Source organism: Brachyhypopomus gauderio, chromosome 19 (genome assembly GCF_052324685.1).
Source record: "Brachyhypopomus gauderio isolate BG-103 chromosome 19, BGAUD_0.2, whole genome shotgun sequence".
NCBI classification, from domain to species: domain Eukaryota; kingdom Metazoa; phylum Chordata; class Actinopteri; order Gymnotiformes; family Hypopomidae; genus Brachyhypopomus; species Brachyhypopomus gauderio.
Genome location: NC_135229.1, coordinates 5,563,065 through 5,580,292, shown reverse-complemented (window position 1 = coordinate 5,580,292; position 17,228 = coordinate 5,563,065). Strand labels below are relative to the sequence as shown.

General features: G+C 45.0%; 2 protein-coding genes across 26 annotated transcripts in view; one reads left to right on the top strand and one right to left on the bottom strand.

The window, feature by feature from the left end:
* Window positions 1–9,830, top strand: part of dlg1b (discs large MAGUK scaffold protein 1b) — a 65,623-nt gene extending 55,793 nt beyond the window's left edge. For 14 of the 25 annotated variants that reach the window (XM_076981507.1, XM_076981506.1, XM_076981521.1 and 11 more), the window contains 11 exons: window positions 170–284; window positions 446–622; window positions 715–781; window positions 2,934–3,033; window positions 5,079–5,120; window positions 6,091–6,141; window positions 6,326–6,427; window positions 7,756–7,928; window positions 8,306–8,415; window positions 8,512–8,603; window positions 8,811–9,830. In XM_076981507.1, coding sequence (XP_076837622.1) covers window positions 170–284; window positions 446–622; window positions 715–781; window positions 2,934–3,033; window positions 5,079–5,120; window positions 6,091–6,141; window positions 6,326–6,427; window positions 7,756–7,928; window positions 8,306–8,415; window positions 8,512–8,603; window positions 8,811–8,917 — 1,136 coding nt within the window. In that variant the 3' untranslated portion in view covers window positions 8,918–9,830. Of the gene's footprint in view, window positions 1–169; window positions 285–445; window positions 623–714; window positions 782–2,933; window positions 3,034–3,316; window positions 3,351–5,078; window positions 5,121–6,090; window positions 6,142–6,325; window positions 6,428–7,755; window positions 7,929–8,305; window positions 8,416–8,511; window positions 8,604–8,810 lie in introns of those variants that run through there. The other 11 variants (XM_076981508.1, XM_076981524.1, XM_076981519.1 and 8 more) reach the window with 5 other exon arrangements.
* A 1,237-nt stretch (window positions 9,831–11,067) lies between these two features.
* On the bottom strand, window positions 11,068–13,278 carry LOC143482928 (protein NCBP2AS2-like). The gene is made up of 3 exons (XM_076981536.1): window positions 12,743–13,278; window positions 11,913–11,984; window positions 11,068–11,823 (listed from the first exon to the last, which is right to left on the bottom strand). Exon 3 carries the CDS (start codon window positions 11,814–11,816, stop codon window positions 11,502–11,504), a length of 315 nt encoding a protein of 104 aa, XP_076837651.1. The 5' UTR covers window positions 11,817–11,823; window positions 11,913–11,984; window positions 12,743–13,278; the 3' UTR covers window positions 11,068–11,501.
* Between the last annotated feature and the right edge of the window lie 3,950 nt (window positions 13,279–17,228).

The following is a 17,228-nucleotide window of genomic DNA, read 5'->3' as shown; positions in this document are numbered from 1 at the left end:
TCTGTTAAGAGACCCCTGAAATGGGTCGCTTAACTGAAATCTAACATTGTTGACCATGGATGAAGCATCTCTGCACAGCTCTGCTGCTAAATACTAAAGTGCACACACTATCCGGCCTTGTGCTACTGCAAATCCTGCCTGTGTGTGTGTGTGTGTGTGTGCGCTGCAGAATACAGTCGTTTCGAGGCGAAGATCCATGACCTGCGGGAGCAGATGATGAACAGCAGCATTAGCTCTGGGTCAGGCTCTCTGAGGACCAATCAGAAGAGATCTCTACATGTCAGGTACGTCACACGCACCAGCACTGCTCATCCCACGAGAAAGGAAAATAACGTTTATGAGATTCGTTATTTATGAGATCTCCGTTTAGTATGGCGATATTGCTTAAAGATAAGTGTGTTTTTTTTGCGTGTTAACCCCAGTTTGTCGCTGACTCCTCCCCCAGGGCGCTGTTTGATTACGACAGAACCAAGGACTCGGGCCTGCCCAGCCAGGGCCTGGACTTCAAGTTCGGGGACATCCTGCACGTGGTCAACGCCTCCGACGACGAGTGGTGGCAGGCGCGGCAGGTGACGGCCGAGGGCGAGGTGGAGGAGATGGGGGTCATCCCCAGCAAGAGGAGGTCAGAGCCCTCCGCCGCAACACGGTTCTTAAAGCGTTTGGCGTATCGCCGTCTTGCGGGCGCGTGAAACCCTCCGTGTTCGTCTCCCGCAGGGTGGAGAAGAAGGAGAGAGCCAGGTTAAAGACGGTCAAGTTCAACTCCAAGGCTCGCAACAAAGGGGTAAGCCCGTTCCTCCCTGCCCGTAACCCCACAGGACAGCAGGACGCACACAGCGCCTCCGCTGGCCGGGGGGTGTTATAGAATATGCTAACTTATTATAATGTACTGAGAAAAGGATGTAGCTGCGATGTTTTTTTACGAAACAGGAAACTCTGTCACGTCAGCGGGTTGCCTCTGTCACTCATCCCAGCGGCTGGAAGGCTGTGTTACTGGTTGAGCAGTGTGAATAATCTGAACTGTGTTGTGTATTTTTGGCAGGAGGCACCTTTGTTAAGATATAGACAAGTCTGGGATGAGTGGCTCTGTCTCTCTGCTGAATGACACAGACCTAATTCTGATATCCAGAACGTTCTTTAGTGAAACGTTTGCTTGTGTTTTTACAGTGGAGCTTTGTTTTGTCTTACATTCTGTCGTAATATTTCACTCACATGGAGTAATGCTTAGTCAGTGCCACTCGTGTGGTGTATTGCGCCGTATATAATCCACTAATCGAGCGCATACGGACGGTCTGTTATGAGTTAACAGCATGTTTAACAGCGCCCCCTGCTGCCCAACCCTCCAGTTCTCAAACGTTAAATAACCCACATAACAGCAGCGTCGAGCGTTCGGGGTGCGGCTGTGCGGTTCACCGGCCGCCCCCGCACGCTAATCCCCAAAATCCCCCACCCCAAAAACCCTCTCACACCCCCAACATGCATGAGTGAAAAGCCCACGGGGAAAAGTACGCTTGCCATTGACGTTGGACTGCCCCGCCCCTGGCCCGCCCCCCCGCCCCGCCCTCACATCCCTCACTCACCGCTCTTCTCCTCCTTTCACTCCGCCCAAACCCACTCCGTCCGTGAGCCTGCAGTGCCGATGCCTCACTCCGCCCAGAAGCGCACGTGTCCCGGGGCGGAGGGCCGGCGCCTCGTCTCGCAGCACGTCGTGTAGCGCTTGGCTGGTTCGGTCGGAGTTGGACTTCTGTTGTTTGGTTTTTATTTTATTATTATTTTTTGTTGTTGTTTTTGTTTTCCACAGCTGATTGACCGATTAACCGAACGCATGTCAGCATGTCCGTCACTTACACAGAAATAGCGCCATGTGCTTTTCTTTCCTAAGGTCCTGCTCTTCTCAAGCTTTCTTTGACGTTCTTTGAGTCTTCCTGCTAGCTCAGAGCAGCCTGGAATTGGTGTATCCTGCTGGGGCTTCCATGTTTCGTCCAGGCGGTGGGTTAGTGTTGGGAATCTCTGCTCGCGTGGCTTCCGCACTCCTTCGGCCGCACATAGGGAGCATACGTGAAGTACCTATGGACGGAGAGCAGGGTGTCCTCCGTGTGCAGTGTGAAATCGAGACTTAAATTAGGATACTGCAGCTGAGGTTTCCCGAGTGGTCAGTTGCATTAGCTTTACCTGGGAGTGTGTGTTCTCAGTGAAGGTGACTGTAGCGTCACACTTATAAGGCATGGAGAAGAAATGTCATAAAGTAAGACAACATCTCATGACGAAATAGAAGTCATTATTGCACAGACATCTGATCAGCATTAGACAGTGATCTAAAAGATTTTTGGAGAAGAAGCAATAGACCCGATTATGGTTATGGAACGCTTCCAGATTTCACATAGTAATGTGAAATAGTAAAGTGAACCAGTGTGCGTGTTTGACCAACCTAGGGGTGGCGGCGGATGACAGATGAACAGAACCATAGACGTTTTGTAAGTCCTTTTATTGATAAACAATGGGACGGGCCCAGCCGCTGGGGACAGGGGTGTAGTTAGCTCGCTTGGCGTTCCGGTCGCTACACCTGCACCGTCACGGTTTCCCCCACGTCGGCTCGACGGTTTCTTCGTTCGTTGGGGGTTTCTTCATTTGGTTCAGCCCGTGCTAACTTTGCGCAACCTTCCAGGGCCCCGATTAGCATTTAGAAGGAGGCCGAGGCACACGAAGAGCCAGAGGGCGTACGTGGAGAACACGGCGCTCGCCTGTCTGCGGTCCGACAGCGGCCTCGAGTTTCAGCAGTCTGGGCCTGGAAAGTTGCGCAATGTCCGCACCTAAGCTCATCTTTTTATTTTCTCCATACGGACATCAGCCACCCTTCTCTCTCTCTCTCTCTCTCTCTCTCTCTCTCTCTCTCTCTCTCTTTTCCGTTCCTTTTTTGTCCCCCTTGTCTTCCTCAGCAGTCCCTCAATGACAAGCGTAGAAAGAACCTCTTTTCCCGCAAGTTCCCCTTCTACAAGAACAAGGAGGCGAGCGAGCAGGAAACGAGCGATGTGGAGCGTAAGTACGACGGCGCTCGGCTAGGGCTAGGCTAGGGCAACGCCGCGCAGGGCCAGCAGGGGGTGCCTCTCCACCGGGCACAGCACCCATCGGCGGCAGCTCGGTATTTGTTGCATATGCCAAACAAACCTGGGGTTTTGTTTCGGGGGTTTGTTGCCTGCGTCACATTGAGGCCCATGGGTGCTGGACCCGGTGGTGAAATCTGCTCCCAGAGCGTTGTCAGTAACCTACTGTGCTCTTGTGGTTGTTTTGCTTCCTCTCTCTTTTGCTGACCGCTCCGCAGGACAACCCAGACGACGTGCTATCCAAAGGCCAGAGTAAGTGCCCAGGCTCCGCCCTCTTCCCCACCAGACAGACGGCCGTCTCATCCATAGAGCAGTCGGCCCTCCGCCCGCCCTCTCGCTGTCGGCCACACCCCTTTCTCACTCACCATCACTTTCATGGCTAGGGTTGGGTACCAGTATCTGGTACGAGTATGGATGCCACATGCAGGGCTAGATCAGTGGGAAAATTTACTTGAGTTTTGACGTACCACGGGTGCAGGCCAGTTTGGAGTCCCAGTTTAGCTTCTTTAGCCCTTTAGGAACAAAACCTTATACATCCACAAATCACATCCACGTGTGTGTGTGTATAGTTTTTATTAAATTTTATAGTTCACATTTATAAAACACATGGACTAGTCTGTGAGAACATTATTAAGACCTCGATGCGATTTGAACAGGTTGAGGGAAGTTTGTGCGCATGTATTTACGCAGGCCATTTTGTTTAGTGTCATCTTCCCTTGTTTTGTTAGCAATGTTAGCAGTTAGCAGCTTTTGTTGTAAAACCAAAAAAAGCTACATTTGGACTCCAAATGTGTCTTGACTGATTGAACGCATGCGGGGTAATGGGAAAACATATATTAGATGATTTTTTTTTTTGCTCTCTGGTGCTCTGAAACAGATGCTACAATCAACAGAAGCTTGCTACATCGCTATCGCTAGTTGACATTAGTCTCTGTACTACCTTAAACACTGTTTTAAAGCCTAATGCTAAATGTTCTGAAGTGTGGTTGCATTTCACCAAAAAGGATTCTGATTTAAGTCTGACAAAATTTTTAACATGCATTGCGTGTAAAGAGGCGACACACAGGTTCCACTTGAAAGGAGTGGGACACTCAGGATTTTAACTAATCTATGAAACATTATATAATGTCGCCAACCTTCACTTGTATTGCTGTTAGGAAGTACCAGCTCAGGCACTGGTGCTTTTAAAGAAAATATCATTTTAACACCCGTTAAATTTTGATACCCTGCCCTACTCATGGTTCATTACCTCAGAGTCTCCACCCATTACTCCATCATTCCTCTCTTCTAGACCCAGTAGAATTAGGTTTAGGCTTGACTCTATGGGAAGAACACACACGTCTGGTCCAGCTGGCCACACACACACACACACACACACACACACACGGGACGCTCTTCAGCGAGACTGTGGGACAGTGGACTTGCTCTTTGGTTGCTGGTGGCATTTAAGGGATTGGGATTAGCCAATCTGCCTCGGGTCTCTCTGTCTGTGTGTGTGTCTCTCTCTCTGTATAAGATAGTAAGATGCCAAAAATCCTCACAAAGAACCTCAAAGAAGAGAACTGTCCTTCATAAATTAATAGCTGGCATTAGCTTTTAAGTTGATTACTCTTTTCATTTCTCATCAGTATGTGATATAATATATTGCGTTCCTACGTTACTGTGCGCAATACCTACGTCACCCCTCGCCCTCCTCGTCGAAATGAGGGGAGGGGGAAAATGCACCTATAAAGTACTGTGGCTTCCCTGCCTCGAGTCTGACTGGTGTAGGGGTTTGTTTTCAATACACTGCTCTTTGTTGTTTACGAGGACTTTCTTTCTCCGAGGTGTTGTGCTCTGCCCCTAGTGGCCACTATGGGGATTACTCCTGGGTTATAAAGTCACGCTTTCGCTTCTCTTGCTCCAGGTCTCCATCATGCTCGTTGTTTGTTTGTGTTCCTGGGTTTTTACTCTCCATTTCCCTCCTTGTTGTGATTTCAGAGCATGTCACCTCTAATGCCAGTGATAGCGAAAGTAGCTACCGTAAGTTTCTCCTCTTATTTTTTCCTCCACGTCATTCGTCGTCGTCGTTTGCCCTCTGATTTTTCCTCTTAACCTCTAACGATTTCTTACTAACGTGCACGCACACACAAACTTGCCGCGTCCGGTTTTTGGTACAAGGACCTAACATGTATGTGAAAAGATGGTTATACTAATTACACTTTTGCTAACAATTTAATACAGTATATCATATGGTAACATATTAACATGTAAACTATGTCACATCATCATAGCTGGCCGTGTTAGCCAGGGAGAGTTCCTCTTTGTGAGGGGCATCACAGGACACAGACGGCAGAATGTTCTGGAAGCCTGCAACCACACAGTCACATAGATACAATGCTCAAATCGTCCAGGCAGGACTAAGCCAAATCCTAGCCCAGTCTCCATAGCAACAGAGCTTTCCATCGCCCCTCCCCAGAACATCCCCCCTTCTCTCTCTCTCTTTGAGACACTATCTCCAGTGCTACAGCGGCTGTACTTTGAAGCCTAGATGCTAATTCATTGTCTCAGGCTGTCTTAAACATATTCTTGTGCAGTATGTGTAACGTTTGTATTTAGCTGCACGTCATAGTGACATTCCTGCACATTACATTCAGTAGTTTTAATAAATCTCTTCTCATTTTACTGTTACAATTAATGAGGCAAACTTGAAAATTCCATTCAGTACGTCATTATATGTGTTCTTGTCAACACCTTTTAGGAATAGCAGATAGGAGAATTATGGTTATGTTCAGTTTTCTGCGCTAACTAAAGCAGCGAGATTTCTCCTCACGTTCTATAGCAGAGCGAACCCGTCTGCCCGAAAGGCCTAGATCTGCAGGAAGCCACAGAGCTTTTCCACTGGAGCGTTCCCGCCCCAGCTTGAGGACGAGGAGGGGGGGTGTTCTGGCGACCTCTAGTGGTCACTCTGAGCACGGCCGCCTTTAAGCGTGATGATGTGTTTCATCCGCAGGTGGCCAGGAGGAGTATGTGCTGTCCTACGAGCCCGTACAGCAGCAGGAAGGTGAGTGTGCGAGTCACATCGTCATGTCCATGTTTTTTTTTTTTTTTGCGTATTTTAACCTAAATGTAACAAATGTCACAAAAAGATTACCCATAATAGGAGTGTCCATGGTGTATGGATTGATTGTGATGCTATAAAGTACAAGGGGCTTTAATTTTGTCATTGGGGGCTTCTCCTCCTGCAGTGAACTACACTCGGCCAGTCATCATCCTGGGCCCGATGAAGGACAGAGTGAATGATGACCTGATATCAGAGTTCCCAGACAAATTTGGCTCCTGTGTTCCTCGTGAGTATCTGAAGGACGTGGGCTCGTGCGTATGCAAGCGTGTGCACGTGTGTGTGCTTAGAATGTTTCCTAAACACATCATCGTGAGATTTTTCCTATATTAGATGTCGCAACCTGCTTTAGTTACTTCATCTGTGTGTGTGTGTGTGTGTGTGTGTTATGTTTATGTTAATGAAAAAAAATTAATTAACCCAAACCCTTAACAAGCTTTGGGCAGTGTGGGAGTAAATTAGTGTAGTTAGCAAATTTACCCTCTGTAACTATGTTCCAGCATTTGTTGCAGTAATCATGTTAGGGGTGCACGATATGACGATATAAAATCGTGAATGGCAATAACGAGTGGAGAATCGCAGGCGATCTACCAAATTAGAGAAATCGTATAGATCGCCTTTGCCAATCAGCGCAATGACTTTTTTTAATGCTGGTTCCCGCCGATGCGGCCGGCGTAGGGCGTAGGACTGACCAATCACAGCGAACTGTGCGTCTTCCAAGCCTCCCATGTTGTGTTTGTAAAAACTAAAACTTTCAACGATGGCTGAAAGCCAAACCGAGGAGCTGGTAACGAAGAGGAAATTTACCTCTGTAATATGGAATTGGTTCGGATTTTCTTCCACTGACCAAGACCAAACTTCAGCGATATGTAAGGTGTGCAAAGAACATGTAAAAACGTCCGATGCCAGTACAACAAATTTATTCAATCACTTGAGACGTAGGCATCCCAAGGAATATGCTGAAAGTGAAACAATGCGTCAGCGGGGGCAGCTGCCTCACAAGCTGTGGCCTCGGTGGTTTATACTTTCGCGAGTGACTGTAGCGCGTGACTTCGCACACCTCGCGCGAACCCCCGCGAGTCGCGTTCTTTGCAGTGTTGTCCGAAACTATATGTAATAGTATAAAAAACACCCCTCGAAAACAGGAAGGAACATTTCAAGTACTTGAAAATGCTTGAAATTGTAATTACTTCATTTCACAACAAATATCTGTCTGACTGAACAGTTTTCTTGTATTACGTTTGTAATTCCAGGACGAAACATGAAAAACGTGAAGACGTTAAGATTGGGCATTTTGAAAATAAACAACCATTAAATAATGTGATAAAAAAGCGAATTATTTCGAATCATTTCGACTATATGTATAAATATTTAACTTAATTAAGTTTAACGTGCTGGGAAATATTGTATATTTAGTGCAATAGTGCACTTTATCAGTGTCACTCATTAAAATCTGCTTAGAAAGAAAGCGTTGTAGCCCAGGGACAGTGTGGTCAGGGACAGGGAGCGACAACTTAACCCGCTCAAACCCGCTCCTTTCCTCTCCCGCCGTCGCAGACACGACCCGGCCCAAACGGGACTACGAGGTGGACGGGCGGGACTACCATTTTGTGGTGTCCCGCGAGCAGATGGAGAAAGACATCCAGGAGCACAAGTTCATCGAGGCGGGCCAGTACAACAACCACCTGTACGGCACGAGCGTGCAATCTGTGCGTGAGGTGGCTGAGAAGGTAAGACTCCAGGGGGCAGCACTGAGCACTGATCCAATGTCTGTATATAGTCTTAACACGCTAATGTATCACAGCCTAAATCTTGGCATGGGATTGTGACTGACTTTACGTGTTATTTTAATATACTTTGCACAATTATTTATGTAAGTGGAGGTTTTTTCTTAGCATGAAGGATAACTGTTGTTTATTTTTCTATTCAGTAGCCATACTAGGTTAAAACACTTTGCGCAGTGCCTAGGCTGACGGGATTAAAGTGTATTAGGATTAGAGAGACGGTCAAATCTTCACCAGTCTGTTCTAATGTAAATGAGAGCGATGGCAGGGAGTTCTGCAATGTCCATGATGTCTCCGCTCAGCTGTCCTCTTGGGTCCCGCAGGGCAAACACTGCATCCTGGATGTGTCTGGCAATGCCATCAAGAGGCTCCAGGTGGCCCTGCTGTATCCTATCGCTGTCTTCATCAAACCAAAATCAGTGGAAAACATCATGTGAGTTGACATGTTTCGCTTGTAGATTTTCAGTCATCCATATTTAAGACTGGGGCCTGTGATGATGATGATGGTCTGGGTGTGTGTGTTTCTCAGGGAGATGAACAGGAGACTCACAGAGGAGCAGGGCAGGAAGACGTATGACAGAGCCATGAAGCTGGAGCAGGAGTTCACAGAGCACTTCACAGGTCAGTCCGTCCTCTGTCTCCCTCTGGTGGCCAGTCCTGAATTACAAGAGCCACTAACTGGTTCCCACAGGCAGCGTGTGCAGTATATTGGAGGGCTGTATCAGATGGAGACGATACAGTGCATCTGAGCTGAATTTCACTGTGAATCTCATCACAATCCCATTACTGATGACTTGTGCATTGTGTCATCACCCTTGTGTGTTGCAGCCATTGTCCAGGGGGACACCTTAGAGGAAATCTACAATCAAGTGAAACAGATCATCGAGGAGCAGTCTGGGCCATACATATGGGTACAGTCCAAGGAAAAACTATGAACAGCTGCAAGATCCATTTTTACGGCCCGTTCAATGTCGTATTTATTATGGGTTTTTTTTTTTTTTGGCTAATTTTTTTTCTTAACAAATTAATCTGACCCTTCAGTCTCTCCCTACAATATCACTTAACAGTTTCGTCCTTCTGAAGTCACGACCCGCGTCAGCGAGTGACTTCTCCTTCAGTAGGTGTTCCACAAGTGTGGATATTATGTCCTCCTCTGATTCCAACTGCTTCCAACTTAGAGTGAAGGGGGTTTATACAAGACCAGCATCCATTACCAAGGCTTTGAAAACGGTACAGTTCCTTAATGTTTAAGGGGGGTTTTTACTTCAAAAGGAAGGAGGATAGTGAGCTGGATCATTTTTAATTTCCTCGTTGTGCAAGGTAACACAGAGGTTGAGTCTCAGGCATCGGAATCGTAAAGTGGAGGAAAACAAATCACAAAATGCAAAACTTTGCACGTTGCAGCTTTAAGAGCATGTGTTCTCTGACCTGTCCTCCATAGTCCCATGTTTTTTGTGCTTTTACCATGGGTTTTCATTTTTCTCTGGGCTTTTCACACACATATTTCGCTCTTTGTTAAATGTTCACGTTAGAGATCCTTTTTGAGTTTAGTTTTGGCCTTGTTAGCTTCTAGGAACAAGTCAACATCACAACGTCACCGTTAAATGTTGGCTTGATCTTTTTTTTCCCTTTTCTTACTTTCTGATCAGTGTCTTACATTTTGAGTACTTTGGTTTTACATGTAGGAAAGTCTGTAAGGAACTGCCATTTTAAGAGATGTCCGCGTACATCTGTGGCTTCAATTGCCAGTGCATACATGAAAGAAATTTATTGTACAATGAAATAACAGATATTTAACCCTCCATGAACTGCCTATTTTGTTATAATAAAAGACTATATTGAACTTTACGTAAGCACTACTACTATGGGAGTTATTTTCTTTACATTGTAAGACATGTAAAAACGAGAATTTACAGAGACTCTTGTAAAATTGATATATATATATATTTCCCCCCTCCTTCGTTCACCACCTTTGTCATTCGTTTTCCTTATATGGAAGCAGCCTCAAAGGAAAAGGGCAGAGTGGAATCTGTACGGAGATCAGACGCCGAAGCTAGCGCACGTGTGCGACGTTTCAGTACGTTCAGACCTCCCCCTCCCTCCCTTTCTCCTGCTCAACCCGACCTGCCCGCCCCCCTCGCGTGTGCTCCGTGAGTCTTTACAGCATGGAAGAGAGCAGTGCCCGATCTGTTCTCCCTCCCAGCCGCGGAAATCCTGAGCAAGAAGGAAACGAGCTCCCCGCGGCCGGGTCACGCGCCGGACCAGCGCCGGTGATCCACTCGCTCCATAGAGACTTCTCCTTTTCTAAAGGTGTCCAGGAGAGGGCGCCCTGGCTAGCTCTTCTCATGACATGATTGTTTTCTATAATAAGACTGCTTGTTGTACCACCTCTGCTTTTTAGGGACACTTTGGGACTGAACAGTGAATACATGTAAAGAACCCACTGATCTGATTCATTCCGTTGATCAAGAACCAGATCAACCAGAACCAGGAGAACGGCTAATTCAACAAATAAAATTTTCTCATACAAATCTGCTAGTGTGCGTGTGCCTTTCTGAGAATATTGTGCAATATTTTAAGTTGCATGCTGTGTATTCATATAATTAGATTTTCCTACATAGAAACAGTTCATATATGTCATTCCTCGCTGTAATGAATACCTGGATCCCAAACCTTTTACAGTAACCCTGTTAAATCAGCTTCATTTTAGGTATACCTTGTAAATTAATCATAATAGATATCTATTGATTTAATAAATGACTATGCATGGCATGTATATACATATATTTGGTATGTTGGTATCAGATCTACACTGACCAAAAATTGCATGGCAGTAAGTACTAAAGCAGGATTAAAAAGGCTCCATTCCCACACGTGACTAATAGGATAACAGCCCAACATTCTCACTGGATGCTGGATTCATGTGACTGCACACGATTCATTTCACACTTGGTGTATAATTCATCATACATGAATCATACATGCTGAATCATACATGCTTGCTCAGATCAGACAGGTCGTCACATGTTTGCTCCTCATTAGATGATGTTTGGTATTATGAGTGGTATGCAGCATATAACCTATGAATGCCGTTTTGAATACGTCAAAGGACTGTAGTGCTTTTCATTAGCTGGCTATGGTATATGGGGAATTTATATGTGGACCCTGAGTCCCTCATAAATTATTAAAATGTACAAAACCCAGACTTCACCAGTGATAGATGTAATGGGGCACTAACTATATATTATTTTAAAATTATACAACTGCACTAACCAAATTATAAAACTCAAAATGTGATGGTTTGTTTACAACAGAGCTGTAGGACATACACAAGTCTCACTCGTGTTATTTGTGATAAATAATCAACAGATAAAAGGCAGGACATCAACAACAGAATTTATAAACAGACAGATTTATAAACTAAAATCACTTCGTTTAAAGCGATTGAACCTCCCGGATTGCCAACACGTTTCCCCGCATGTTCTTACAGTGTTTTGCACCATTTCAAGTACTCATCAGTCACTTTTTGTCCTTTATCTGTCGAGAGGCGTCTCGTATTCCCTCCTTCACCTCTCTGACAAAAGTATCCCGGAGCCTGCTGGCTCTCTGGCCCAGTTCTCCGGTGCTCCTGGGGATTCTGGTGGCTTCCTGCCGTACTTGGCGGAGTGTGTCTGATCTGATCATCTTGGCCGAAGCGTCTTTAGCCGCGATCTGGACCTTGGTGATGGCGAAGGCCGTGATCTGTGCCGCCCGCCGTATGGGTCGCGACTCGGCCAGCTTCTCCACCAGCTGAGCGTTGTTTATCAAGGCGTACATAAGCCTCCGCAAGACCATGTTGGACCTATTCCAGAAACATCGTATTATTACTGTATTCACGTTTTCTTTTGGTATTTGTAAATAATAAATAAAGACAAATAAAATAAATCTTACCTCTAAAGCGTTCAAGGTCCTGATCGAATTTCCGGCAGTGCTTCGGCTGTTCTAATGAAATAACAGTGCCACCTATAGGCGTGGAGTGGGAAATACTGGGTCTTGAACATACTCAGGGCCAGGAAGCTTTAAGCTTTCACCATGGCCCGCAAGATAAAAATGCAATTACGGGTTAAATTGTGGAGCAAATCATAGACCAGAGATTTAAATAATGCTAAATTTTGTGAATACTAATCATATTCTAATAATAGTTAGAATAGACGTAACTGTTCAGTTTCGGGTATCGTCCAGACTGACTTAACTATATTATCAGCTGCTGCCTGTAAAATTTACCTTGAGGAACACATTAACCTTTCGATTAACCGTTCACGGAGCAGAATGTTCGACATTCAGCCTGAAGGAAACCATTTTATCTTGACTTACTGGGGGCAGGTTGCATGATGGTTGCCACCCTCAGAGAGATTTGTCTGGGGTTTTGACTGCAGCTGATCTAACTTCATGAATAATGAGTTTCCCTATTTTTTTTCCCTTAGATTTTGTCTAAATTCTACAGAAACACTTGACTGTAGCCTCAGCATTAATAAACTCAGCAAATAAGCTCGCTCATTTGTCCAAATCTGTCACTGGAGCAGGTGTGTTTGAACATGACCAAACTTAACCCCCGTCTTCACAAAAGTAACTTTATCTTAATCTTGACCCCAGTCAGTGGCCGAATGGCAACCAGGTACATGTTTTAACCAACTCTACGTCTTACTGACATACACATATAATGTTGTTTATGTAGTGGAGGAAAGTATTTTCTAACATAAATCTAATTATTAGTACATTACCAAATATTTCTTCATCAAAAGTGCTCCTTCACACAGTGGTGTTTGTGGATTCTGTGGACAACAATGAATTGCTCAATGAATGACTCTACACGCAGAATATGCGTTCAGTTCACACACCGCTCCAGATAAGCTCGCCAACTCCTTTCAGTCGCTGAGTAGCTCTTGAGCTGAGTGTGTTCTTGGGAAGATACTATATCTACTCAAAACACTGAAACCTTGACGCTCCTCAGGCCTTCCAGGGTAGGAGTGTGCGTTCACGTCGGGTCAGGCCAAGGATTGCATCATCTCCAATGCCCCTGTTCATCAGCTGAGCTTGCTCTTCATCGGGGTGATGTGGGTGCGGGCTTACCTTCTTCTTTAGGACGTTTGACCACCTGCTCTACGGCGCTTCCGAGGTGGGGGAAGGTCAACGGCACACCCCTGACCCCTGACCCCTGAACTACTCGAACCTACAGTCTGCTTGCAGTTTCACAGCTCTTTACACATCTTCATTTGCACAACACCATGCTGCCCTAACAGCACCACTTGTGTAGAATCTCAGGGAGATTCTCACAGAGATTCTCATGGAGAATCTCCCTGAGAATCTCCCTGAGAATCTACACAAGTGGCACTGTTAGGGCGGCATGGTGTTGTGCAATTGAGTATCCTCACTGAGAGGACGACCTAAACTTCACTCATGGATATATGTATACGCGCAACACCACAATAAAGTCCCATCTGCGCAATAATCACATGAGATTTTGGGCATCTGCTCTTGGTTAGTAGCTATGTTGCCACAGTTAGTGGGAGTGAGTGGCCACATGTTTGTGTCTTCTCCCCCATCACACACACAGTTACCCAGTGTGTAAGGATCAATTTTAATATAGTGTCACTACATCTTAATTATTAGAGTGCAAATGACTTGAAGATGGACTACGCCGTGATCAAATAACAACCACAGTGAAGGCTGAACATGACAGGAAGCCCTTTGCATGGCCTTATGATGGACAATGATGTTTCTTTTTTTTCCCAGTTAACAAGCTAAATGTGATTAGAAAATGGGAGGACAACCGAAAAAACGAGAGAACGCAGAACGTTATTGGAAGGGAGTGGTCACAGAGAAGACTGTGTGTGATATCTGGCCGGAGCCGTCTGTCTGAGCTCTGGTGAGGAGCGTGTGGGGGATGAACGCTTCCAGAGAACGTGTCACCCCATGATCTCCCACCCCAACACTTATAAGAAGCAAAGGAGCATAGACTGGTTATATGTGCCCAATTTCTGCAAGGAGGAGGTCAGCACATATGTAGCTTCGTTCGCCATCTTTTACTGGAAATGTCTTCTGCATGTCTGTGGCCTGTCACACACTCTTCACTGCATGGCAGTGTTTTCTTTTGTGTGTCCCAATATACCTTGAAGACTAACCTGTAAGCAGGTTGGTTTACTACTCAAAAGAGCTTTGAGCTTAACTTTAACACCTTGAGGTTCAACTGATTCTGTGCACTTATAAAAGACATCTCAAGGTAAACTTCTTTAGCACCATCAACTCGTCCTTGAATTCCCAGGACTGAACCAACAATATTTTATCTTCTTGAATTTCATGACCCCTGGTGTTTTGTGAAAACTTGCAATGGTGTAGCTTGTGCCAAACGAAACAAGTGCTAAGTAGTAGAACAAAGTTGTAATAATAGAACAAGTATCACTTCTGAAATCTAACCTACTAACCAATCCAAATACAGCTGCACAGCACTGTTGTAATAAAATCCATCTGGGAAGTCAGTGTTCATGAAGCCAGTGATACATCTTTTTCCATATTTATAAAAGTCCATATTTATTGCAGGTTGTTACTAATGCTCCCTGTTTTGTTGTTAGTAAGATTGGGCAGAGATTAAACTGAGGTTAACTACACAGGAAGTAGGGAGGTCATTGCTTTCTCTGTCTCTCTCAACTTCTCCTTCTCTCTCCTCCTTTCTTTCTCTCTGTCTGTCTTCCCTTCTGCCTCTCTCTCTCTATGTCTCTGTCTCTCTCTCTCTCCTTCTCAGCTGTCTGTCCTATTTGTGAGATACAGATAAGAGGCTGTTCTCAGAAAGCACAGCCCTGAGTATGTGTGGTACTGATATTGTTCAGAAGAAAGAGGAGGGCTGGAAATGATGGTGCGTGCACGTGTGTGTGTGTGTGTGTGTGTGTGTGTGTGTGTGTGTGTGTGTGTGTGCATCCGTGTGCACTGGCACTGCGAATAGTTAACATGGGTCTTGTGGCCATGAGGCCACGACCTTGAGCTGCAGCTGTCACTTGCTGGCGAAAGGTTGTGGTGATCTTTCCCCCGTGTCAGCGCAGACTCCAAACAGGTTGTGGTGTCTGGACCCCCCTGAAACTCCACCAAACACCACCTTCAAAAACAGAGCAGTCTGGCCTGCTTAGCAGCAGGCCAACTCAAAGGTTAGGGACACTCTGAAGTGTAAGTGGATCTCACACACACTAACGTTTATGTGCCGATATGAATGTGCACATCAAGTCAAATCAACCTATAGGATTTTTGATATGAAAGAAATAAAAGCTAAAACAAAAAATGTAGATGTTCTAAGCTAAAATTACAATACAAGTTACAATAGAAGCCCTGTAAAGTACATTTACAGAGGAAATTCTTATTGCTTGGCTGCTCTGCTTACATTTGTGAAGAAACCTATAATTACCCAGTCGAATCACACACGGGCAAATCCATGTGAATGGACAGACACATCCCACACAGATTTGCTAAGGTAAATAAAGCAAGTAATTTCTCACGTGTGTGGATCAGCTTTTACCTGGGGCACCTGGAAATAAATGTTTATGTCTTTAGCGTGTAATTACAGTGTTCAGTAACAGGCGGTAGTGTGCAGGCGTGTGAACTCTGCACTCTTAGATTCCAGAACTGGGAATAAAAGTTGTTTACATTTCTGGAGTTGATGTGGATATTAAGAGGGAGATGTGAGTTAATCCAATTTGTTTTGTGGATGCTATGTGAGCAGACCTTACTCCTCACTCCGGTGACCTCCTCCCTGCCGAACTCACACTCCCGCATCTTGGCAGAGTGCAAAAGGGGAAAAGGCTGTTTAATTGATAGGATCACTGAGGAAATCCAGCTCCCCACACAGAGGAGTTTGCTTCCCCAACAAGCTGTAAGCAGGTCCTACAATATATTTAGGGCACAAAAACTATAATTAAACAGCGTTGCATTTTGCATTTTCCCACTGTGCAAGAGCTACTGTATATTTCTGCTGACAACCGGTCGCTTCGGTTACCAGACGTATAATCGTTGCACTTTAGAATCCACCTGTGGAGCAGAGAGAGTAAAGGTAAAGATGCCGATGTGTGTCCAAGTACTTTTGGAGCTCTCTGTGCATGTGAAATAAGAAGGGGAGAAGTCAAGAAGTCTCCCAGACCAAAATGAGGCTTGGGGTACCACTCATGGCCTTCGTATTGATTAATGCCAACCAGGACACTCCCCCCCCCCCCACCAAAGGAAAGAACTTGGGCTCACACTGAGACAGAGTAAATGCCAACCCTTATGCACGTCTGTGGTATACCCCTAAGTCACACTCTTTGTCTGTTTCCATAGAAATATTGCTCAGACGTCTTTTTTTCTAGAGTAAGAGTCCCTAAATATTATACAAAATAATCAGCTAGTTACTATTTCAAAGGTTTTATGTTCTTGACTACTTTACTGTTTTGTTGTTTTGAAAAACAAAGGGGTCATCTATTAAGTGGTAAAACTTAAATTTACATTATAATCTGACATCCACAAGTCAGATTGCAAATTAGAAATCAGATTATGACACAAAACTATAAAAATATGACATTTTAAGATAAAAATAAGTTATTTTACACCTCTATAAATGTCAGTAGTCTACATTTTCTATAAATCTGTGATATCACTGACCATGGAGTAATGCATGTAGTGTACAGTAACAGAAGTAGTGTTATAACTCTATACTGTAACTTAGTTAATACCTGTGTAGGTGGAGGCGTATCCTGGTTTTAAAAGGAACCACGATGAAACCGAAGCTTCTTCTCCCACACCTGCGAGACATAAGTGAAGCTCGTGACCGCTGCCATATTTTCACAGGTGCTGCAAAACTGTTCAGAAAACCCATGGTGGCAGGCTGTTTTCCTGAGTACGTCCCAGAAAAGAGGTTCTGGTTTGATGCTTTTGGCGTTATTAAGACTTTCCGCTCTAATTCAGATGATGGTGCAAATGTCTGCTGGACAGACTCTCAGAAAAGAAAGAAATCTATTCATTACTAAATATTCGCTTCCTGAAATCCTCTCCATAAGAATCAAGTACACAGGCTGAGGATGAAATACTAAAATCTGGCACCAATTTGACAGCCCGCCCTGTTTGACATAAAGTTTGTCTACAGTAGACAGAAAGTTTGAGCTACTGTAGGGCCAGAATATTAAAACACAAAGGCTGAACTTCAGATTTCTCATGTTTGCTCTAATTCTCTACAGTTACTTTGTTAAATTGCAA

What these genes read in the sequence shown, in the direction of transcription:
- LOC143482928 (XM_076981536.1), bottom strand. Translation starts at nt 11,816, where the DNA reads ATGGTCTTGCGGAGGCTTATGTACGCCTTGATAAACAACGCTCAGCTG.